The sequence below is a fragment of the Gossypium arboreum genome, chromosome 5 (assembly GCF_025698485.1).
Source record: "Gossypium arboreum isolate Shixiya-1 chromosome 5, ASM2569848v2, whole genome shotgun sequence".
NCBI classification, from domain to species: Eukaryota; Viridiplantae; Streptophyta; class Magnoliopsida; order Malvales; family Malvaceae; genus Gossypium; species Gossypium arboreum.
This window is the reverse complement of record NC_069074.1, coordinates 72288045-72312749: the sequence shown is the minus strand read 5'-3', so window position 1 is coordinate 72312749 and position 24705 is coordinate 72288045. Positions and strand designations below refer to the sequence as shown.

The window sequence follows — 24705 nt, the reverse complement described above, 5'->3', positions numbered from 1 at the left end:
ACATTTCCACATCACTCTTTTTATTTTTCACGAAGAGGAGCACATCGTCAGCAAAAAATAAGTGGTTTATCCTCGGGCCATTTATACTAGCCCTGATGCCTCTTAAAATATTATTATCCTGGGCTTGGATAAGCATTCTCGAGAACGCTTCCATGCAGAACAAAAACAAATACGGGGAGAGGGGATCCCCTTGTCGAAGACCCTACTCGGGGATAATAATATCGGATAAAATATTATTGCATTTAAACATATATTTAACCGAACGAACGCATTTCATAATTTCTTTGATCCACTTCTTGTTAAATCCCATCTTTAGCATAATTGTTTTGATGAAATTCCACTCCACCCGGTCATATGCTTTGTTCATATCGAGCTTGACAACAAACCGTTTGTTAGGACCATTTTTAGAGCTTTGAAGATAGTGAAGGAGCTCGTGTGCAATCAGAATATTATCATGAATCATCCTCCCCGGCACAAAAGCGCTTTGATTCTGACTGATGCAGCTAGGCAAAACAACTTTTAACCGGTTGGCATAGACCTTTGCAATAATCTTGTAGACAAACCTGCATAAACTTATAGGACAAAAGTTAGTCAACTCACAAGGGTCTTTAAATTTAGGAATTAAAATGATCACAGTCTCATTAAGGTTAGAAATATTTTTGTTCCCATTAAGGACATCCAGGCAGAAATTAATAGTGTCGCGTCCCACAATCTCCCAGTGATGTTTGATGAAATTTCCCGAGAGACCGTCGATGCCAGGAGCTTTATTTGGATCCATCTGTTTAATGGCTTGAACGACCTCATTCTCCATATAGTCCCTAGTGAGCCACTCATTTGTCTCCCTGGTCACACTTTCCTGAATATACCCCACCTCTTGAATATCAACCCTTTGACCATTTGACTTAAACAACTTCAGAAAATAATTTTTCGCCACCTGACTTATGTCCTTGCTACTTGTCACCCAGTTTCCATCCATATCTCTAAGCTTCTGAATAAGATTTTTCTTTAACCAACCAGTAGCTTTAGCATGGAAATATCTAGTGTTCCGATCCCCCTCCTTAAGCCATTTTGATCGAGACCTTTGTGCCCAGTAACTTTCTTCCCTAGCATAAAGAAAATCAAGCCTTTTACGATAATGAAACAGGGACACTTTATGGTGCCAATGCTTCTGCACCAATGGGGGCCCAAAATTAGCTTTGGTGCTCGACCCTCCCATACATCCAATGCACCAAGTTGCCGATACTGCACGATGCTCTGACACATCGAAGGGACCGGTGGTGCCCGATGGCCTCGCACCACGGGATGGCACACGATGCCGATGGTGTACGAGGCTGCCACACGACGGGGGACCAAAGGTGTCGGAGGGTCTTGTTGAAAAAGAGGAGGGACAGGGATGATTCATTCATTGTTGGGTACCAAACATGCAACAGCATCCGAATTCTACCTTTGGGGCGGTTCATTCATTATTGGGTACCGAACATGTAACGGTATCAGAATTCTACCTTTTGGGATTAGGGAGGGACTCATTAAGCCGTTTTTATATCCCGGGATGGCTCACCGGATCATTATCGGGATGGATCATCGGAGCACCACCGAGAACTTTTGGACGATGCTTGTAACACCCCTGACCTTTATCCATCGCTAAAACAGGGTTACAGAGCATTACCAAACTTTATGAATTAAATACAGACATTTCACAACCTTTGTTAAACATATTATGAATCAATTATGTTACACTCATATTGGCCCTTAGATGGGCCCTCAAGGCCCAATATACATCTTAGAAGTGAAACGGGACTAAATCGGATCCTCAGGGAATTTTTCCTAAAATTTTAAAAATTTTCTTAGTAATAGGGGACACATGCCCGTGTGGCCGGCCGTGTGAGTAAGAGACACACCCGTGTCTTAGGCAGTGTGGGCATTCGATATAAGGCACACGGCTGTGTCCCAGCTCGTGTCCTTACCTGTGTAGCTCTCTGACTTGGGTCACACGGCCAACCACACGTCCATGTGCTAGGCCGTGTGCAAAAACATGGGCATTATATTTTGAAAATTTAAGGTGCAGGGGACACACGGCCAGACCACATGCCCATGTGCTAGGCCGTGTGTCACACACGGCTGAGACACAAGCCCGTGTCTCTGCCCATGTGGACAAAAATAGGTCATTTTAAGGCCACTTTTCTCACCCTTTTTGATATCAACCTATACACAACATTTCAATAAATCAAATAGCCCCAATCAAAAAATCAACACACGCCAAAAATCATGTTTTAAACATAACATAACATCACAGAGCTCATTTATCTAAACTTACCAATATAATTCATTTCATTGATTTACCAAAATCTACTACTAATTACTTGTATACAATTATATATATATATCATTCACGACCATACTTCAATTTAGTTCTTTTTCAATTCAACCCTATACATGTCATATAAACTATAAAATATATAACAAAATCTACCGGAGCAACTAGATAGTGTAACCCAATGTGTTGTTCAGATCTCCCCAATTCTTGAAAATCTACAAAGAACATTAACGACACAAGTAAGCTTAATGAAGCTTAGTAAGTTCATTGGCTTTAAACATAAATCTTACCGAACATAATATAACAATTCATTTAAATAAATTGTTTAATATGCATTTCCTGCCAATCACAACTTCAATTGATAAATTCGCTTATTTGAACTCAATATCAATAATAACTTTAAATATTCAAATATCAAATTCCATATCACTTACCAACTCTTGTCAAATTAGAGAACATCTTACGGAAATGAGTACATCATAGACGAAAGCCCAGAGGCTGCACAGAAGCACATAAGTGCTAAACGGAAACCCGTAAGGGTTCAACGGAAGCTCAGAAGAGCTGAACGAAAACCCATAAGGGTTAAACTGAAGCTCAAAAGAGCTAAACGGAAACCCATTAGGGTTAAACGGAAACTCATTAGGGTTAAACAGAAACTCATATGAGTTAACTGAAACTCATAAGAGCTAAACGGAAAGCAAACACGAGAGTTCGCAACAAATGCTGAACCTCAATTTACTTGGAAAATTTACCGTCAATTACTATTTTTCACTGAACGACTGTACTCAATCTTGCGTTCCGTTCACTTTGAACACTTGATTCAATTTCACAAATTTAATAATAATTTTATTTTCAACAAATGTTACGAATAAATACAAAATACCATTCATCAAATAAACATATAACATTAAAATTTTTAACCATACAAACTTACCTGAGCTAAATTGTAAGTTTGTAGTAGTTAGGGACTATTCTGTTAATTTTCTTTTTTTTTGTTGATCTACGGGCTCTTGATCTAAAATATAAAATTATTCATCCATTAGCATATTTTTAAATTTCAATTCACTTTACAATCAGTACCCTTCAAATTTTGAAATTACACAATTACCCTAAATTTTATAATTTTTACAATTTAGTCCCTCACCAATTGACCTATCAAATAAGCTATTTTTCTTAACTAACACTTTATCTAAATATTATAAGCTATTATATAGCCTTTGATAAACAGAATTTAATACCAAACCCTAAGATTTAATATTTTCACAATTAAGTCCTAAAATTAATTTCTATTGAAATTACTTGATAAAATCATCATATAACAAAATTAGAGCTTCAAATTCATGTTAATTCATCATAAACATTTAGCACTCATCAATGGTAACTTTCAAAATTACCCAAAAAATAAAAAAAATAATGAAATAGAAATTGGACCTAGTTGTAAAAATCTTAAAAACATAAAAAATTTAAGAAAAGAACAAGAATTGCACTCAGGTGAAGCAAAATATGAAAACCAGCTTTTAGAGCTCTTCAATGGTGTTTTTGGGCAAAAAATTGATGAAGAAAAATGTCTAGAAACTTTTAGATTTTTCAATTTGATATTTAATTTCATTTGTTTCCAATTTTGCCCTTTCATCACATGATTTTTGTTTTCTTTTCAGCTTATGCCGCCCCTGCCTTCTAATAGGTGTTTATTTCTCTTTTTGGTCCTCCCTTATTTACTACTCTTGCTATTTAATCATTATTTATTTAATTAGTAAATTTTGCATATTTTTCAATTTAATTCTTTTAATTAATTAACTATCAAAATGTTAAAATTTTCTAATGAAACTTTAATATTAACTCAATGACACTCTGTAAATATTTATTTAAGGCTCAATTTATAGAATTGAAGTCTTAATACCTCGTTTTCGAAACTATTTTACTTAATAAATTCTTCTAAAACACACATAATCAATTCAAAGATCTTTTTGAAATTATACTTGACTCGTAAATATTAAATAGTAAAATTTTTCTAACTCATTCGTTGAATTTAGTAGTCTTGAATTACTATTTCCGACATCACTAAAAATTGTACCGTTACAATACAATACTTCCTAGAAGAGATTGTGCCACCTTAAGGGCATAGGAGTGCTCGGCTTCAGGGATATTCAGCTCTTTAAGTTGGCTCTTCTCGGGCGTCAAGTGTGAAGGCTTATTAACAACAAAAATCCATTATGTTACAAAGTTCTAAGCTCAAAATATTTTCCTCATGGGGACATTTTCCATCCCAAAAAAATTGACAAAGCCTCGTTTACTTGGTATAACATTGACGTTGCGGCTGAAGCTCTCAAGGAAGGGTTCGAGTGGCAAGTTGGTTGTGGTGAGCGCATCAACATTCGCACTGACAATTGGGGAATGGAAGGTTTAAATGGTGGTGCTGTTAAGTCAAATTTGTTGAATCCCAATGAGTATAGAGTTAAAGACCTGTGGCTTGATGAGAGTAGAAGTTGGAACATTCGTAGGGTCCGTGAGCTGTATGGGCAAGACTTGAGTGATAAAATATGTAATTTACCGATTGGGGACGAGAATCATAATGATATAATGGTATGGTTCCACAACTCTTTAGGCTCGTTCACGTCAAAGTCGGTTTACTCATGGCTGTTGTTGAAACAAATGGGTTTTGGTCCCCATAGGTTCTTGTGGAAAGCATTATGGAAGCTCGACACCATCCCTAAAATTCTTGTGTTTACCTGGCGAGTGGGACATGAGATTCTTCCAACCAATGTTAAGATTGCTTCCGTTCGGCGTGGCTTTGGTCAAGAATGTCCCAGGTGCGGTGCTGAGTATAAAACTCTTATACATGCCCTTAAAGATTGCCCTACTTCGAGGGCAATTCTCTCTATTGGTGGTCTGGATAAGAGTATCATCTCTAAGGATTATAAATGCTGTATCGACTGCCTGGAAGTGCTGGATAGAAGAGCGATGGCTGACCTCCTGACTGCTTTGTGGAATTGTTGGAATAATAGAAACAACTTCTTTTTCAGGGCAAAGGAAGAAGAGGCGCAGGTTGTTAGGGGTAAGGACAGTATGATTAGTAAAGATTTCCGCATTTGTAATTTGTTGAATGAGTCACTGCTTTCCTCTCAGCTTGTCGCTAAAAAAAGGGAAAAACCTCCTAAGGGCCATGTTAAAATAAATTTTGATGCGTCGATTTCTTATAACAGAGTTGGCTATGGCGTAATTATTAGGGATGAAGATGGTTTTGTGTTGAGAGGTGGTGGGGGTTTTAAGGACATGCAGTTGTTGGTGGATGAAGCTGAATGGTACGCGTTTGACGAGAGCATTAAGCTGGCGTGTAAACTCAATATTAAAGGGGATGTGATCTTTGAGTCGCATGCCTAGTCAACAAAGTAAAAAATCATCAAAGGGACGTGACGGTCATAGGTGCGCGGATCAAGGAAAACATTAAGGCCTTTGTAAATTTTAATTCAGCCAATTGGGTTTGGACTAATCGAAGTTGTAATTCGGTTGCCGGTTTTATTTGTAAGAAAATGTGTGCAGAGGCATGTACTTTGTTCTTTGATATGGATTAATCCTTTGGATTTCCAAATTGCTGTAATTTGTGATGCAATTTAATAAAACGTTGACCCTTGTGGTCGGTTTATGTTTAAAAAAAGAAAACAATGTCGCCTGGCAGCAGCGTGATTTCTCTCCAAGATTGGTGCGATTGTTTTCTTGTTTTTGTTTTTTGGTGTCTGCCTTTATTCTTTGGTGAATAATTGGGTAGTAGGGGTGGGTGTTGTGTGCCCCTGTTGTGTGATTTCCCATTGACGGAGCCGTGTGTCTTCTTCGAGGATTGTACGGTGGCTGCTATTTTTAGTGCGGTGAGTGGGGTTGCGTCAAATCAAGAATTGCTTTCGAGAACTTGTGGTGATCGTTAATCGGTGAATTTTGTCTTTTTCCCCTGAATCTTATATTTTCTTTTGAGTCTTGATTTTACGTGCTCCTTTTTTTGCTTCTTTTCTTCTCATGCATGAAAAGTTTCTTTGACTTGTCTACGTTCGTTTACATGAATAATCCTCTTCTTGGTTTTTTATAATTTTTGCATTTATTACGTGTTTTCTTTATTCCTGCATGAGTCCTTAATAGTTTCCCAAGTACGAAGACTTCTATCTTATAGGGTTTTAGTTGCTTTATGTCTTCTTTTGTTTCATAGTTTTTTGGTCATCTTTTATTTTGCGTTGATAGTTTTGGCTTTCTGATCGTTTTATGTTTGTTTCTCCGATTTCGTTTTCTGCAGTAGTAAGGTTAGTTTGGTTAGTCTCTCTTAGCAGTTTTCTGTTGTATTGTTTCTCCGTTGTTTTGTTTGTCTGTCCTCCGATCGTCGTGCCTGTTCTCGTGCGTCTGACTTTTTTTGTTTCCTTGTGCTTTCATATTCCGTTTGAGCTGAGGGTTTTCTTGCCTCCTGTTTTGGCTGCGTTTTTTGTTGTGAGCTAAAATCGAGAGTAGAGAAGAAAAAGAGAAGAAAGGAAGAAGAATTTGATAGGAGAGAATTCTGATAATTTCCTTCAATATTTCATAACTGTACCCATATAGCTCAGACTTAAAATAAAGAAAACTAACAGCAATAACGTGAGTCATTCTGTTACAATCAAAACGCTCCGTTTAATTAACCTCTATGCTTCGTTTTGCTGAGTTAACTCTATAGTCAAAACTCACCGTTTTGTTTAAAAATAGCTCCTTATTTCTAATTTATTTTTTTAGCCCATAACAATATTCCCCCCAGAAACAAATCCTTGTCCTCAAGGATTGAAATTAGGAAAATTGGTCTGAAGAAAGTCAAGGGATCCCACGTAGCATCCTCAGGAAAAGAGTCAATCCATTCAACTAAAACCTCCATAATAGCTTGGTTCCCTCTTTTCACAATCCTTCTTTCCACAATTCTAACTGAATCCTCAATAAGTGCACCATGAGTATCGACCAATGGTAATTGAGCTTGAGTAGGCTTGGAACCAACATGTTTCTTCAGCTGAGAGACGTGAAAAGTAGGATGGATACGGGAGCCTAGAGGTAGCTGCAATGTGTAGGCAATTTCTCCAACTTTCTTAAGCACCGGAAAAGGTCCGAAATACTTAGAAGATAATTTTTGGTTAAGCACCCTTCGAACAGTTTGCTGCTTATATGGTTGTAAACGCAAGTACACCAAATCACCCACTTGGAAGCTCCGTTCTGACCTGTGTTTATCAGCGAAATGCTTCATGCAAGATTGAGCCCTTTTTAAATGATAATGCAATAACTTCCTTGCTGCCTCCCTAGCTCGCAAACTTCTATCAACCACAGCTACTGAAGAGGTTCCTGCGAAGTAAGGCATGTGGGAAGGTGGTGGTGGGCCATACAAAGCCTCATAGGGAGTGAGTTGAATAGAGGAATGATATGAGGAGTTATACCACCATTCAGCCAATGGTAACCACTGTAACCAGTTAACAGGAGCTTCACCAGTCATGCAACATAAATAATTCTCAAGCCAATGATTTAGAGCCTCCGTTTGACCATCCGTCTGTGGATGGTATTTCGTGGACAACAAAAGCTTTGTACCTGCCTATCGAAACAACTCCTGCCAAAAGCCACTAACAAAAATTCTGTCCCGGTCAGAAATTATGGAGTCAGGCATACCATGTAGCTTATAGATGTGAGTCAGATACTCTTGGGCCACAACCTTAGCTGTATAGGGATGAGAGAGGGCCAGAAAATGACCATACTTAGTCAAATGATCCACTACAACTAGATTAGAATCCTTCCTACCTGACTTCAGTAATCCGTCAATGAAATCCAAACTGATAATCGACCAAGCTCGATCAGGTATAGGCAATGGTTGGAGGAGTTCTGGGGAAGCCACAGTTTCACTTTTACACCTTTGACAAACCAAACATTCGCGAGTCCAACGTTTAACATCAGTAGTAAGGCCCTTCCAGTACAGTAAACCAGCCAATCGTTTCTTGGTAACATGTATGCCCGAGTGACCTCCCACTGCACTTGCATGAAAGTGCTGAAACAATTTTTGGCACAATTGTAAGTCCTTCCCAACTACAATCTTCCCTCTTCGACGCATAAATCGGCAGTCCCATAAGTACTTGTGATCATGATTAACCAGTTGCTGAATGTCTTGGATGATCTTCTTGAGCTTAGCATCCAATTCATATGTATTTTGTACCTGGACTAATAGATCATATATGGCTGAACTAGTAGACAAATGGAAAAATTGGCCTTGCTCCAACTAAGGTTGTTGGGACAACGCGTCGGCCACCTTGTTGTTTATCCCTCTTCTGTATGAGACTTCGAAGTCATAACCCAACATTTTTTCCATCCAACGCTACTGAAATATAGTAATAGCCACTTGATCAGCTAAAAATCACAAGCTTTGATGATCAGTTCGTATTTTAAAGTGTCGCCCCACCAAGTAAGCGTGCCATTTTCGAACAGCTAGTAGGACCGCTAACATTTCTTTTTCATAAATTGATAGGGCTTGATGACGCACCCTTAAGGTCTTACTAAAAAATACCACTGGTTTCCCTTGTTGTTGTAGCACCGTTCCAATGCTAAACCCACTCGCATCAGTATCGACAGTAAATTCGAGCTGGAAATTAGGTAAGCTCAGGACAGGTGCTGCACATAGGGCCTCTTTTAGTGATTGGAATGCTGCTGTTGCCTCATCAGACCAAGTCCATCCATTTTTTTTAACAAGTCCGTCAGAGGTTTTGCGACGATTCTATAATTCCGGATAAACCTCCTATAATACCCGGAAAGACCAAGAAAACTTCGCAATTCCTTAATTGATTATGAAACAGGCCAAGAAGAGACACATACAATCTTAGATTGATCCATGGAAACCGTTCCCTCATGTAGGACATGCCCGAGGCATTCAATTTGAAAAATGCCGAAACAACATTTGCTCTTTTTAGCAAACAATTTGTGCTCTCTCAAAAAGAGAAGAACAGTTCGCAAATGTTGCAGATGATCGTGCCAAGACCGCGAATATGCAAGTATATCATCGAAGAAAACATGCACAAACTTCCTCAAGTACGGTTTAAACACAGAACTCATCAGAGCCTAAAAACTAGAAGGGGTGTTCGTAAGACCGAAAGGCATTACGAGGAATTTGTAGTGCCCTTCGTATGTTCGAAATGCTGTTTTATGGACATCAAGTTCCCACATTCGTATTTGGTGATAACTTGATCGCAGGTCTAGTTTGGAAAAAACTCGAGCCTCTCCCAACTCTTCCAATAATTCCTCAATAATAGGAATGGGAAATTTGTCTTTGATTGTGTGCTGGTTTAGTTGTCTGTAATTGACACACAACCTCTAGCTTCCATCCTTCTTTTTGACTATCACGATAGGGGAAGCGAAGGAACTATTGTTGTCACGAATTATTCCAACCTGTAGCATCTCCTGAATCAGCTTCTCCATCTCATTTTTTTGAATGGCTGGATACCTATAACGTCGAATCTTAACTACCACTCCCTCATCCTTCAAGGGAATCTTATGGTCGTGTAACCTCGATGGGGGTAATCCTTTCTTACGCAAAAAACATCATCAAATTCTTTCAAAAGACTTTGAAACCGGTCAACACACCCCGTACTTGTCATAGCTGAGAGTTTTATTTGAGTTGGTGTACTCATTTCCAAAGTGTACGGTCCTAGAACTTGGCCAACAATCGTAAAATATCTTGAACTTAAGTCACATTCAGTCGATACCAAAGAGCCAGGTGCAATACCATGGATAGTACATGGCACACCCTTAACTACAAACTGCATGGTTAAGGAACTAAAGTTCCAGATAATGTCCCCCAAAGCCAGCAGCCATTGCACCCTTAAAACCATATCACACCCCTTTAGTGGCAACACCATAAAGTCTGTTTTGAACTTATAGTTTTGGACTTCCTATGGCACTGATTTGCACATCTCTCTCGTAAATAAACAACTTCTATTTGCGACCACTGCCTTCAACTGCTCTTGGGGCGTTACTGGAAATGGTAATTTGTTGACCAACTTGGCATCGATGAAATTATACGTGCTACCAGAGTCGATCAGTATGATGGCCCAAAACGAGCCAACTCGAGCAGCAAGTCTCATAGTGTTATGGCCCTATAAACCAGTAAGAGCATGCAATGAGATCACAGGGCTTTTAGATGATTCTTCTTCCAGACTACCCTCTTCAAGCTTGTCGGAGCACTCCTGGAATTCTTCTGCTTCACTGTCAGATTGAGGTTCCCATAGGAACTGGTACAACTGAGATTTAACGCATTTGTGCACCGATTGATATTTGACTCCACACCAAAAACATAACTCTTTCTGCTTACGTTCGGCCAACACTGCTGGTGGAATAGATCGAGTGCTCAATTTGTTGACTGAAGCATTATTCAAAGACTGCGAAACTGGACCCTGTTTGGTTGAGGAGGAAGAATATCCTGACATGGTAGAGGGGCTGAGCAATGTCCTAGGAGAATTGTGTATGGGTGTTGAAGATTTCCTTGTTAGACTAGAGAGAAGCACTTCGATTTTTCTAGCTAATTGAAAAGCCTCCATTAAGGTGGAAGGTTCAAACAGATCCAAATAGTGGCTATTTCAGTCTTCAGATTACTCAGAAAAATGCTAAGAGCATAAGATTCCGGAAGGTGTAATTGATTCAATAACCCAACAAACATATCTTGAAATTATTCGACCGTACCTTGCTGCTTCAAATTCACTAACTCTTTCATTGGATTGTCGAACTGACCAAATCCAAAACGATCTTGTAAACTCTTAATGTAAGCTGGCCAAGATAGCATTTGAAGGCTGTCGTTCTGCTGAGAATAGAAATGGTACCATTCCAAAGCCCTTCCCTTCAAATTGAGTATCACGATACGGACCTTACTAGCCTCTGGTATAGCCTCCGCCTCAAAATATTACTCCAGTTTAGTCCACCATCCTCGAAAGTCACTACCATCAAATATAGGACATTCAAGTTAACTGACCTTATCAAAAACACCCATCACATTCGAATGGTTCCTCAAATTCATGCTACCCATGTCTGCCAAATTTGGCCCCTGTGGAACATTGGGAATCTTCGTAGCCTTCAGGGAAAATCCAGGTGGTGCATCCAGGACGCTTTTCCCTTTATCAAAGGTTGAAGTTGTTAAAGGACCATTCGGTGGAGGACCAAAATACTGTCCCAATAGTGTCTGCAAATACCCACAGAATTCCTCATTGAACTCCTAAAGTTTGGTGTCCATCTTGGCTTCTAGGCGCATCATCTCCTCTTGGAGTTTGGAAAGTTCTTGCTGCATGCTGCCCACCTCCTTCTGTAACCGAGTTGAGATGCCATCGCCGGCCATTGTGAGGATCGTGTGAGCTCTGATACCTTTGTTGTGAGCTAAAATCAAGAGTAGAGGAAGAAAAAGAAAAGAAAGGAAGAAGAATTTGATAGGAAAGAATTTTGATAATTTCCTTCAATATTTTCATAACTGTATCCATACAGCTCAGACTTAAAATAAAGAAAACTAACAGCAATAACGTGAGTCATTCTATTACAATTAAAATGCTCCGTTTAACTAACCTCTACGCTTCATTTTCTTGAGTCAACTCCATAGTCAAAACTCACCGTTTTATTTAAAAATAGCTCATTATTTCTAATTCATTTTTTTAGTCCATAACAATTTTCTCATTTTGTTGGGTGGTTGCGCAGGTTTTCTTGGTTTATTTTGTTCAAGGCGGTGGAAGGGATTGGGATCCTTGGTGGCATTGTGTCCAGTCTGCTCAAAATGGCCAAAGATATAAATTTTTTATTGGAAAATTTAAATTTTTATAAAGAAGAATCCATAAGAGTCATAAGCACAACCAATACCGAAATCAATATCCAGGGTTTTGAAGCTTGGGCAGTGGGGAAAATAGTGGCAAAGGAGAAAATTAAAAGAGAGGCGACGTATTGGGTGTTCAAATCGTTATGATTCACAAAAGAAGAAGTGAGTTTTGTGGCATTAAATGAATAGGTGATCTTGGTCAAATTTGGCAGCATAGAAGATAGAACAAGAATCTTCAATCTAATGCCATGGCTGTTCGATCAATGTCTTTTCACAATGCTGCCTTTCATCAAAGGAAAAGAACTAGATACTTATGAGTTTAATCCCACCCCTTTTTGGTTAAGGATTTATAATATCCCGTTGGAACATATGGATAGAGAAACCGTCATTGATATTGGTAAGGCTTTAGGAGAGGTGGTGGCCATAGATTGGAAGGATAAGAATGGAGGATAGACATAATTTATAAGACTAGAAATTAAGATAAATGTCCTAAGTCCCCTGTGAAGAGTGGTGCATCTGGTTGGAAGGGATGAAGTTGAGACTATATGTGTTATAAAGTATGAAAGACTGCCAACATTTTGCTATATTTGTGACCTTATAGGACATATAACAAAAAAGTACCCTAAGAAAGATGAAGCTCTTGAAACAAACAGCCTAAGCTTTCAGTATGGGAACTGGCTTAGGGCACAAATAGGAGGTCCCAACCAAATAGAGGCATGTGGAGAAATGGGATTGAAATCTTGGGCAAACCAAGTTCATCACATGATGTCAACAATGAGAGTAAGACAGGCACTAGGGAAGAGAATAAAAACATGATGCAAAAGGGGAAAGAAAGGGCTCGAGATAAAGATTCTGTCTCAAACTCGCCAATGGAAAAAGTACGTCAAAGTCTGCCTGAGATGGAATGGGAAGATTTAAGTGTAAAAGGAAGATACAAAAGGGAACCAATGGAGAAAACACGGATGAGAGCCCCTCTAGAATGGTTCGAAAGAAGCTGATGGATAGATTATCACCCTGTAAGGCAGCGACTGGTGACCAGCCCCGCCAAGAGCAATGAAACTCTTCTGTTGGAACTGTCGAGGGCTTGCGAACCCTTCAATAGTTTGTGAGCTCAAGCAACTCCTTGTTGTTAACAATCCCGACGTGATCGTTTTAAGTGAAACTAAGATGCAAGCTAATAATTTCACCCAGATACGTAATGCTTGCAGGATAACGAGTTGTTTGGCGGTGAGCTCAAATGGTCGTAGTGGTGGCCTCGGGATGCTTTAGAAAAAGGGTGTTGAAGTGACCATTCAAAGTTGCTCGAGTAATCATATCGATTCAGTCGTGAATATGGAAAACCAGAGCAAGATTCAATTCACTGGCTTTTATGGCCAAGCGGATCCAAATGTGAAGAACCATTCCTGGGATACCATTAAGAGAATTAGCAGAATGGTTAAAGAAGATTGGATTGTGGGAGGGGATTTCAACGCAATTATGGATGATGCTGAGAAAATGAGGACTAGGAGAAAACCAAGAATGCAAATAGATGAGTTCAGAGAAGTTCTGGAGGAGTTGCCTTTGGTCGACATAAAGACCACTCGTGGTTGGTTTGCTTGGATTAATAATAGGGATGGTAATAAGCTAGTCAAGAAGAGATTGGACCGTTTTGTTATGGCTGCCAACACTTTCTCTGTTTTTCCTTTCATCGAGGCAAATGTGATAAGGCATACCAAATCGGACCATGATGTTGTGTTGCTGGATACGTTGGTAAGGAAGCCAAAAGAGAAGCAAAAAGACCCGAGGCTCTCTTTCAAGTTCAATGCGTGCTGGGCAAATGATAAGAGAGCCAATGAGATTATTAAAAATGTTTAGTGCAGAAGAGGCAACAATATTTTGGAGAAAGTTGATAGGGTTCGTGAGGAGTTGGGTCCATGGCAATTCAATAGATATAACAAGATGAGGAATCACATCCACAAGCTATTTGAGCAGATTGATAGAATGATCGATAGGCCTCTTACGATGTCAAATACTAACAGGTTGAAGGAAGCTCGCATTAAATTGGCAAAGCTTTATGCGGATGAGGAAGGCTACTGGGCACAAATGTCCAGGATCAAATGGTTGAAGGAAGGGGATAGAAACACTAGATTTTTCCATATGTGCGGGCTGCTAGTAGACATATGAAAAACAATATTGAGTGGCTCGTGGATCATAATGGAAGTTGGGTGCACGATACAAAGGACATGTGTAAGGTGGTCGGAGACTATTTTCAAAATTTATTTACAACTAGTAATGTTGCAAATGATGATAACGGCATGAGCTTTATCCAAAGACGTGTCAATCAAGATGTTAACAACATGCTGGTCAAGAGGTTTACGGATGAGGAGATTTTGGACACTTTCAACCATATGGATCCGAGAAAGGCTCCGGGAATTGATTGCCCCTCGAGTATTTTCTTTAAAGAAAATTGAGAGGTCGTGGGTAAAGACATCCTTTCTTGTTTCCATGATATTTTAAATGGAACCAAATGTATTTCTTGCATTAACGAGACAATTATCGTCCTTATTCCCAAAATCTAATTTTCGGCCTATTAATTTGTGTAAAGTTATTTACAAAATTATCGCAAAGACACTAGCAAATCAGTTGAAAAAAGCTTTGCCACTTTGTATTAGTCAGAATCAAAGTGCCTTTGTATCGAGAAGGATGATCCATGATAACATTCTCATAGCACACGAGTTGATGCACTACCTCAATAGTTCTAAAAATGGCCCAAATAAAGGTCTCGTGGTGAAACTTGACATGACCAAGGCGTACGACCTGGTGGAGTGGAATTTCTTACAAAAAGTCATGAGAAATTTAGGTTTTGATGATGTTTGGGTTGATTTAATTATGAAATATGTTCGGTCGGTTAAGTATGTGGTTAAATGTAATGGGATTCTTTCGGATACTATTATCCTGGGGTCTCCGTCAAGGGGATCCCCTCTCCCCCTATCTTTTCTTATTTTGTATAGAGGCATTCTCGAGTTTGCTTCTCTGTTCTCAGAAATGTGGTCGTATTCGTGGTATTTGGGTGAGTATTAATGGTCCCATTATTAACCATATGGTTTTCGCAGACAATGCTCTCCTCTTTATTAGAAATAAAAAGGAGAAAGTTGATGCTTTTCTAAAAAATCCTTAAAGATTTTGAACTCCTATTGGGACAACAAATTAATCTTGGTAAGTCGATGATCTATTTTAGTCTGAATACCCTTACGAACTAGAGACAATTCTTTGGTAATACACTTCGCGTGCACATTGTTGATAAGCTGGATAATTATCTCGGGTTACCTCTTTATATTGGAAAGAAAAAATCATTACCTTTTAACCACATTCTAAACCTGTTTTCTTGTAGGATTAATAGTTGGTCTAAAAGACTATATATATCCTATAGGGGAATAGAAGTTTTTATTAAATCTATTCTTCAGGCATTACCTACTTCTCTATTTTTCTTACTCCCAGGGGCATCATCGAGGAGATGCACTTGAAGATACATAGATGTGGTGGGCATGCAAAGATAAAGACTGTGGATGGGCCATGCTCGTGTAGGATAAAGTCTATCTCCCAAAAGGGATGGAAGGGCCAAGATTTAGAGACATTCACCTATTCAACATGGCTCTTCTTGGCAGACAAGTGTGGAGGTTGCTCACAAAAAAAGACACCTGATGCTTCCATTTCCTTAGCTCCAAGTATTTTCCGGAGGGTAACCATTTCCATCCCAAAAAAGTTGATAAGTCGTCTTTTACAATGAACAACATAGCTTCTGCAGCTAGGGCTTTGGAGAAAGGTTTTGGGTGGCTGGTTGGTGATGGTAAAAATGTGGACATCCATATGGATAATTGGGATTTTGAGTGCCTTTGTGGGGACTATCATTTGCAACAAATCACACGTGCATAAAAAATGATGCATAAGTTATGGACAGTTGACCATAGGTATTGGAATAAAAATAGAGTTCTCGACATTTATGGTAAGTGCATGGGAGACCAGATTTGCAACTTGCCCATCATTCCAGGTGGCCCAAAAGACTGCCAGGTTTGGTACCATAATCATCATGGCTTTTACATGTCGAAATCGGCGTATTCGTGACTACTTCTCCAACGGATAGGTATGGTATCGAAATGAAAAAAGGGTTCGTCTTCTTTTGCCATACCATTCGCAGTGTCAGTGCTACTCTAATGTTGTTCTTTTGTAGCAAAATATACAGAACAACTTTCAGTAACGGATATCTCAACTCTCACATCGTTGAAGAACGTAGTGAAACGTGATACTTGGTGTGAATTGCAAAATATTGTAAACCATCATGTCTTTGAACGGAAGTTGTGCCCCAAACCATTAGGCTGAGGGCACGTTTGCCTGAGTGTCACACATCATCGCTTCCATCCAACCCCGAGCCCTTGGGCCTCAGTTGGATTGCGGGGGGAAATTGGCCTTCTGCGTGTTCACAGCCAACAGTTGGCCTAAATTCAAGTCCTCAACAACAGCATCGTCACGACGAGCGGTGGTAATGCTGTAAGCAACCTCGTTTAGAGTAATGCACATTCATTGATCAAGACCTTTGAACCCTTTTGACATTGCATGGATGGTACTTACATCATGACCCTAGGCGAGGTGAGATTACCAGCTGAGTTTAAACATATCAATAAACAGAGGAAAAGAAAGTTACCAGGATTGCTTTAGTAACGGTGAGCGAACTGAGAAAAGCCCATCTTGACAATTGGACATGATCGGTGTTCGAATTGTAGTCTAGAGAAGTGTCCTCAGTGTCAAACTAGGCCTAAATCTCGTGGAAAGGGGTGCCAGAGAGGGGGGTAGCCCCGTCATGCTCGAACCCTGTTACACTATGAGGCACTATCTACGAGTCGAGTTTTTTAGGTATGTAGGCCCAACCGGGTGGTAAATTTCATCCAAGGCTAAATACGGGCGAGAGACTGATAGCGAACAAGCACCGCAAGGGAAAGATGGAAAGGACTTTGAAAATAGACCAACAGCAAACAAGTACTGACGCAGGTCATGGTGACGAACCAAGCCCAGGCTTTTGATAGCCCGTGGAGACGTCGTCGCCTTAATCGTGGGATCTAGCACACACTGTCTTGGCGAGCTTCGACACCTACGTGCTTCGGACGTCAGCCTGCAGGCTCCCCATTCGGCCCGTCTTGAAACATGAACCAAGGATTCTAACATGTGTGCTAGTCAATGGGCTAGAAAACCCATAAGGTACAAGGAAGCTGATTGGCGGGATCCCTCGTAGGTGCACCGTCGATCGACCTTGATCTGCTAAGAATGGCTCAAGTGAGAGAATGCCTATCAGAACCGAAAAGATGGTGAACTATGCCTAAGTAGGGTGAAGCCAGAGGAAACTCTAATGGAGACCCACAGCAATAGTGACATGTAAGTCGTTCGTCTGACTTAGGTATAAGGGCGAAAGATTAATCAAACCGTCCAGTAGCTGGTTCCCTATGAAGTTTCCTGATACGTGATATTCGTGACAGGTTTTAAAAAATTTATAATTAATCGTTCTTGAAACTAACTATTATCACAATGAAGGCAAGTGTACCTATCGAACAGTAATATAGCTTTAGCAAGACCAGATTGTCGAACCCAAAGGAACCAAAAGTACTAGTAATTACTTTCTTTCTATTATCTAGCCTAAAAATTAAGGGATTTGTTTATCTAAACTAATTAACTAAACTAAGGGTGCACAGAGAGAAAATTGGGAAAAAGCTTTTGGGAAAACTCAATTGATTAAGACAATACCCAAGGAAAATGTGACAGCCCAAAATTGACCCTAGTCGGAATGTGGTTTCGGGACCACAAAACCGAGGCATAAAAATAATTTAATATTTATTTTATTGCCTATAATATGTGTTAACTCATGTGTGACATTTTTGATGTTTTGATTTAGAGTTATAAATGTGAATTTCACTAGAAAGGACCTAGTAGAAAACTTTGAAAGTATAATGGGGAAATGTGTGATGACTAATTAAAGCATGCATGCAAAACAATGGCCTTGCATGTCAAATATCCCTCTTTTTATAAGGGGTGGCCGGCCATGACAAGGGAGGATGGGCAAAACATGTCATAGACATGTTTTGTTGGTGCATTAGGGAGAAATATTAAACTAAGGTGTATGGGTAATAAAAAAATGAAAAAAAAATGTGTGTGTGTAGGCTTCTCCCCTCCCCATTGCCGTGAGTTGAAGAAAAGAAAAGAAAAAAATTTGTTCATCCTTTCATTCTCTCTTGACCGAAAATTCTAAGGTAGAAGAGGGAATTTTTGCTTCATGTTTGGTTTGGAAGAGGATTAGGAAGGGGTTTGGCTATACTTGCATCAAGATTAAGGTATGTTTGAGGTTGTGCCATGAGATTCATGCATGTTTTAGTTGATAGCTTGATGCTCTTATTAGCCATGGTTCAAATCTTTGTTATATCATGGGGATGGTATTTGGCCAAGGTGGATTTTGTGTTAATGCCATTGCATGTTAAATATGAAGCTTGCTAATGATATATATGATGGTGGATTGATGGCTCTTGGACTTTCTTTTTAGTATTTTTGAGTAAGACATTAAGTTCTTGGTTTAATCATGACCAAAATTATGGTGTTGTGATGTAATCGGCCATGGTACATCCATAAGTATGATTTATGCTCATTGCATGGAAAGTAAGATTTGTGTTTTGGATTTATGTTCATGTTTAGTTACAATCAACTTGAGATTCGGCTCTAGCATATATATATGTATATATGTTTGCACATGATGTATTGGTATGACATATATACTATCTCAAGGTATATACTTACTTAAGATGATGTTTCGGTTATGAAGGAAATGATAGATGTGTATTGAGTTACAATATGGAATGCATTAGTTAGTAGAATGTATGCTGTTTTTTGTGTGGTATTAAGTGTATAATTGGCCTCAACATGGACATGCATATTCGGCCACATGAGGGGAATTGGTGTGCATGCATTCGGTTAGAGGCAAACATATTGATGCCTATTCTTGGCTTAGAAAATTCGGCTAAGGAGAGTACTAACTAATGTGTTGAGTTGATTCATGATTTCCGTACCTATGTGACTTTAATGTCTAATGAAAATATGTGGGCTAAGTACCTTGAATTCCTCTTTTGATGCTCAAATGATTAAATCAATTTCTTTGTTAAATTAAGCTCAAGAGCAAAGGGGAGCTAATCCGATAAAGGGAAGGAAAAAGTAGTTGAATAGCCGTCGGAATTGTTCGACAACATCCGAGGTAAGTCTTCGAGTAATGACCCTACTTGAATTATATTAAAATGAATTGTCGTATTATGGCGGATAGCCGAATGTGCGTAGGGATTACGTTGTAAAGTCAATTGAAATCATGCTCCTTGTGTGTGTGGCTATTGAGCCGAAATTGTAAAGGTTTGATAAATATTTTGTGTTTGAGCCTTAGTAACGAAAATGAAATATGGATGTGTCGTGATTATTGATATATGTGTACATGAGCATTTGAATTATACCCGGGCTAAGTCCCGAAGGCATTTATGCTAGTGATTATATCCGGGCTAAGACCCGAAGGCATTCATGCGAGTTGTTATTTCCGGGCTAAGACCCGAAGGCATTCATGCGAGTTGTTATATCCGGGCTAAGACCCGAAGGCAATTGTGCAAGTTACCAAATCCGGGTTAAGGCCCGAAGGCAATTGTGCTTGTGGTTATATCCGGTTAAATCCCGAAGGCACGTGATTCGGAAGTGAGCAATCTTGCTGTAAAAATTTCAGTTTATACACTTGTGAAAATTCCAGCAATGAGGTATGTTTGTATGTGCTTGAATTAGTTGAGTCCTTACAAGTAAGTATTCGCTCAGTTGATAAACGAGCTACCGGCCTTTGGCTAAGTTGTTCTTTTGTGTATAAACATAAGGGCCGGTAATGTGAAGTAAGTATGATTATGAGAATGTGTATTAATAAAGTGATTCATTTAGTTATGTAAATGTAATACTTTAGTCAAAGCTGATTTCATTACTTGAGACTTACTAAGCATTAAAATGCTTACCCCGTTGCTTTGGCTCTCTGGTTTATAGATTTCGCTCGTTAGCCATCGGATTCGGGATCATTGAAGTTGAAGTCATCCACACTATCAAAGCCCCCATTTTGGTACAATTTTGGTTGAACTTTGAAATGGCATGTATAGGACTACCCTTTTGTTGTAGGTCATGTACCTTTCTGTTTTGTGTAAACTTGGATAGCCATGCGAAAATGGCTTATATAATGCTTTTAGCATAGTACTATAATCGTTTGTATGTTGATCATTATGAGGTACGGAATTGTTTTGAAACGATTAGCCATTGGAATGGTTAATCATGATCACACTTTGTGCTATGTATGCAAAAAGGGCCAATTGAATCATGGAAATCATGAAATAGGTAAAGCCTACCTTAGAGGCAGATGCTGACAGCAGCAGTGATGTGGATGTGAAAAATCACTAAAAATAGTAGGAACGGTATTAAATAGTGAATAAATTATGTAAATGAACCTTGATGAATCTACTTTCATATGGAAGAAACGAAACGGTCATATGAGTTATATGTTAAGAGATATTAAAGTTCTCGTGAAACAGGGCCAGAACGGTTTCTGGATCCCCTGTTCCGACTTTGGAAATTCATTGTAAATTAACCAGAGATAATTAGGAGTCATGCCATATATGTATAGATTCCTCTCTGAGTCTAGGTTCTATGGAAACAAATGACATCAGTATTGAAGCCCTGTACAGGGAGATATCCAATTCGTAATGCGTGAAGGTCAGTGTAGTCGAACCCTGGATTAGGGAAGACTTTAACTAATAAACTGTACTAATTGGCCCGACCAAAAATTCTAGAAAAAAATATGTTGATGGACTTATGAGTCTAGTTTCAGGGAAAATTTACGAAACTGATTTTCAAGCTTTAAAACTCAAGATATGATTTTTAAGGCGACAGTGATGCAGTAACCAGCTAGTCTGGAAAATTTTTATGGACTGTGAAAACAATTAAGTTAAGTCTGTGTGCACCTTGTGTTCGACTCCGGTAACGGACTCGGGTACGGGGTGTTACAGAAAAATCCACCTAGACTTCACTTGTTATTTCCTCTGAATCAGACGATTTATTCATTTGACTTGATCCGTAGAAATCCCTAAGTTATATTATTATCTCTTTTGAGACTAATAACGTCTAACCGTAGGTTGATTAATTGAAATATCTTTCTAATTAACACCCTAGTGTTGCATTAACTCGATCTATGGACTCCTTTATTAGGTTTCACCCTAATCCGGTAAAATCTTGTTACCCTATCTCTAGGCGTGCAATCAACTCCGCTTAATTACGACAAATTTACTCTTAGACAGGGACTTTTGCTCCTCTGAATAAGTGCATTAACTTAAATTAATATCCTGGAATATTAAAACAAGAATTAAGAACATATAATTAAGAACAAGTCAAATATTTATCATACAATTCAGGTAATAATAACAAGATCCATCTTAGGTTTCATTCCCCTTAGGTATTTAGGGGGTTTAGTTCATAATTATGAAAGAAAACATCTCAAAATAATAAAGATAACAAAGCATAAAGAAAACCCAAAACTCCTGAAGGAAATTGAAGGGAGATCTTCAGTCTTGACGATGAATCCGGCTTCTGAGATATACCAATCTGCTTTCCTTGAGTAATTTCTTGCCTCCTACTCTGTGTGTTCTTCTAAGTGCCTCTTCAGGTGTTTAAATAGGCTTTAGAATGCCTAAGAGCCCTCAAAAGTGGCCTTTTCCGAATAGGACTATACTTGGGCTCGACAGGGACACGCCCATGTGACACACCCATGTGCGATTGCTTCAGACCGTGGTTAAGGCTGTTAAATAGGCACGAGCGTGTGGTCTACCCGTGTGAATCGTATTTCGATTCTGCCAAATGGACACGTCCGTGTGGCCTACCCGTGTGAGGAAGTTCAAGCCGTGTTGATTTCCTATATTGGCCCATTTTCTCTATTTTTGACTTGTTTCTCGCTCTTTTTACTCTCCTATGATCACCTAAGTAGAAAACATGAAATTAAAGGATTAAAAGCATCAAATTCACCAAATCTAAGGAGAAATCATCCATAAATGTGCTAAGAATGGGATAAAAATATGTATAAATTACGGTTTATCATTTCCCTCAAGATAGTTAGAGCCTTAGTGAGTTCTATTGGGTAAAGCTAATGAATAAAGGCATTCGAGGCATAACGCCCTCGACCTATTCTCAAACTTTAAATAGGTAGGACGGTGCGGCTACTTCGTTGAGCAGTGACACAGAATTGAGAGCTCCAAGTGGGCCATTTTTGGGAAGCAGAATTGGTGATTCGGGATAAACTGAAAGCCTGGTTACGGTGCCCAACTGCGCACTAAGCTAAAACCCACAAAGGGTGTTGGTCGATCAAGACAGTAGGATGGTGGTCATGGAAGTCGAAATTCGCTAAAGAGTGTGTAACAACTCACTTGCCAAATCAACTAGCCCCAAAAATAGATGGTGCTTAAGCACGTGACCTATATCTGGTTATTGGGAAAGGGCCAAGCCCCGATAAGTAGGAGGGTGCAACAATCGTCACAAAACCCGACGCATGAGCTCAGGCGGAGTAGCCCTCGATGTAGATCTTGGTGGTAGTAGAAAATATTCAAATGAGAACTGTGAAGGCCGAAGAGGGGAAAGGTTCCATGTGAATGAAACTTACACATGGGTTAGTCAAACCTAAGAGATAGGGGGAGCCCATCTTATAGCGTGTCCAACGCAAGCTTTGAAAGGGAATTTTGTTAAAATTCCTGAACTAGGATGCAACGACTGACGGTAATGTTAGGGAGTCCAGAGACATCGGCGGGGCCCTTGGGAAGAGTTATCTTTTCTGTTTAACGATCTGTCCACCCTAGAAACGGCCCAGCTAGAATGTAACACCCCAAACCCGAGACCATCGCCGGTGTCGGACACGAGGGGTTAACAAGCCAAATCCACATATTTCACCCACCAATTTGACATTTCCAGACAGGCTGGAAATCTGCGTCACTGTCACCTTAAAAATCATATCTCGAGTTTCAAAACTCGGAAACTGATTCCGTAAATTTTCCCTGAATTTAGACTCATATATCCATCCATGGATTTATTTCTAGAATTTTTGGTTGGGCAAATTGGTACAGTTTATTAGTTAAAGTCACCCATGTTACAGGGATCGACTGCTCTGACCTTCGCGTGTTACAACTTGAATATCTCTCTGTACAGGGCTTTAATACTGGTGCAGTTTGTTTCTAATGAAACTAGACTAAAAATGGAATGTGTACATATAAGGAATGACTCCTAATTCTTTCTGTATAATTTATAATAAATTTTTAAAGTTGCGACAGGGGACCCAGAAACTGTTCTGGCCCTATCTCACAATAGCTTTAATATCTCTTAACATGTAACTCCTATGACCGTTTCGTTTATTCCACATGAAAGTAGACTCATTAAGGTTCATTTACATAATTTATTCACTATTTAATACCATTCCTACAAATTTTGGTGATTTTTCAAAACCACACCACTGCTGCTGCCAGCATCTGTTTTCAAAGTAACCATTACCTATTTCATGATTTCCACGATTCAAATGGCCCTTTTTGCACACATAGCACAAAGTGTGATTATGATTAACCATTCCAATGGCTAATCCTTTCAAACAATTTCATACCCCATAATGATTATCATACAAACTATTATAGAATCATACTAAAACGATATAAGCCATTTTCGCATGGCTATCCAAGCTTACACAAACCGAAAGGTACATGACCTTCAACATTAGGGTAGTCCTATACATGCCATTTCAAAGTTCAACCAAAATTATACCAAAATGGAGGCTTTGATAGTGTAGATGACTTCGACTTTAATGATCCCGAATCCGATTGCTACCGAGCAAAATCTATAAAACAGAGAGCCAAAGCAACGGAGTAAGCATTTTTATGCTTAGTAAGTCTCAAGCAATAAAATCAGCTTTAACCAAAGCATTACATTCACATAGCCAAATGAATCATTTCATTAATACACATTCACATAATCATACTTACTTCACCATCCCAACTCTTATGTTCATACACAAATAACGGCTTCATTAAGGCCGATAACTCGTTCCATCATAGGAGCGAATATTCATACGCTCTTACTCCTAGCGCATAAGCACACACAACACATACCTTGTTATTGGGAAGTTTCACAAGTGCATTAGCTGAAAATTTTCCAGCAAGCTTATAATTTTCAAATCACATACCTTCGAGTTTAACCGGATATAGCTACTTGTTCAAACGCCTTGGGACATAGCCCGTTATGGTAACCAAGACAAAGGCCTTGGGACTTAACCCGGATTTCACAATTTGCACAAATGCCTTGGTCTTAGCCCGGATGTAGTCACTAGCACAATTGCCTTGGTCTTAACCGGATGTAATTACCAGCATAAATGTCTTTGGGACTTAGCCGGATATCATTCAATTGCTCATGCACACATATACATCAATAATCATTTCCCATTCATATTTCATTTTCGTTACTAAGGCTCAAACACAAACAT

At 39.2% G+C, this 24705-nt stretch overlaps 1 protein-coding gene and 1 non-coding gene across 2 annotated transcripts; both read left to right on the top strand.

Annotated features, from left to right (window-relative positions):
* Window positions 1-4708: 4708 nt before the first annotated feature.
* On the top strand, window positions 4709-5695 carry LOC108465357 (uncharacterized). Its single transcript, XM_017765688.1, has one exon. The coding sequence runs from the start codon at window positions 4709-4711 to the stop codon at window positions 5693-5695; it is 987 nt and encodes a 328-aa protein (XP_017621177.1).
* A 10655-nt stretch (window positions 5696-16350) lies between these two features.
* On the top strand, window positions 16351-16506 carry LOC128293375 (5.8S ribosomal RNA). Its single transcript, XR_008283559.1, has one exon. It is a non-coding gene; the product is annotated as a 5.8S ribosomal RNA (ribosomal RNA).
* The last annotated feature ends 8199 nt before the right edge of the window (window positions 16507-24705 follow it).

What these genes read in the sequence shown, in the direction of transcription:
- LOC108465357 (XM_017765688.1), top strand. Translation starts at nt 4,709, where the DNA reads ATGGAAGGTTTAAATGGTGGTGCTGTTAAGTCAAATTTGTTGAATCCC.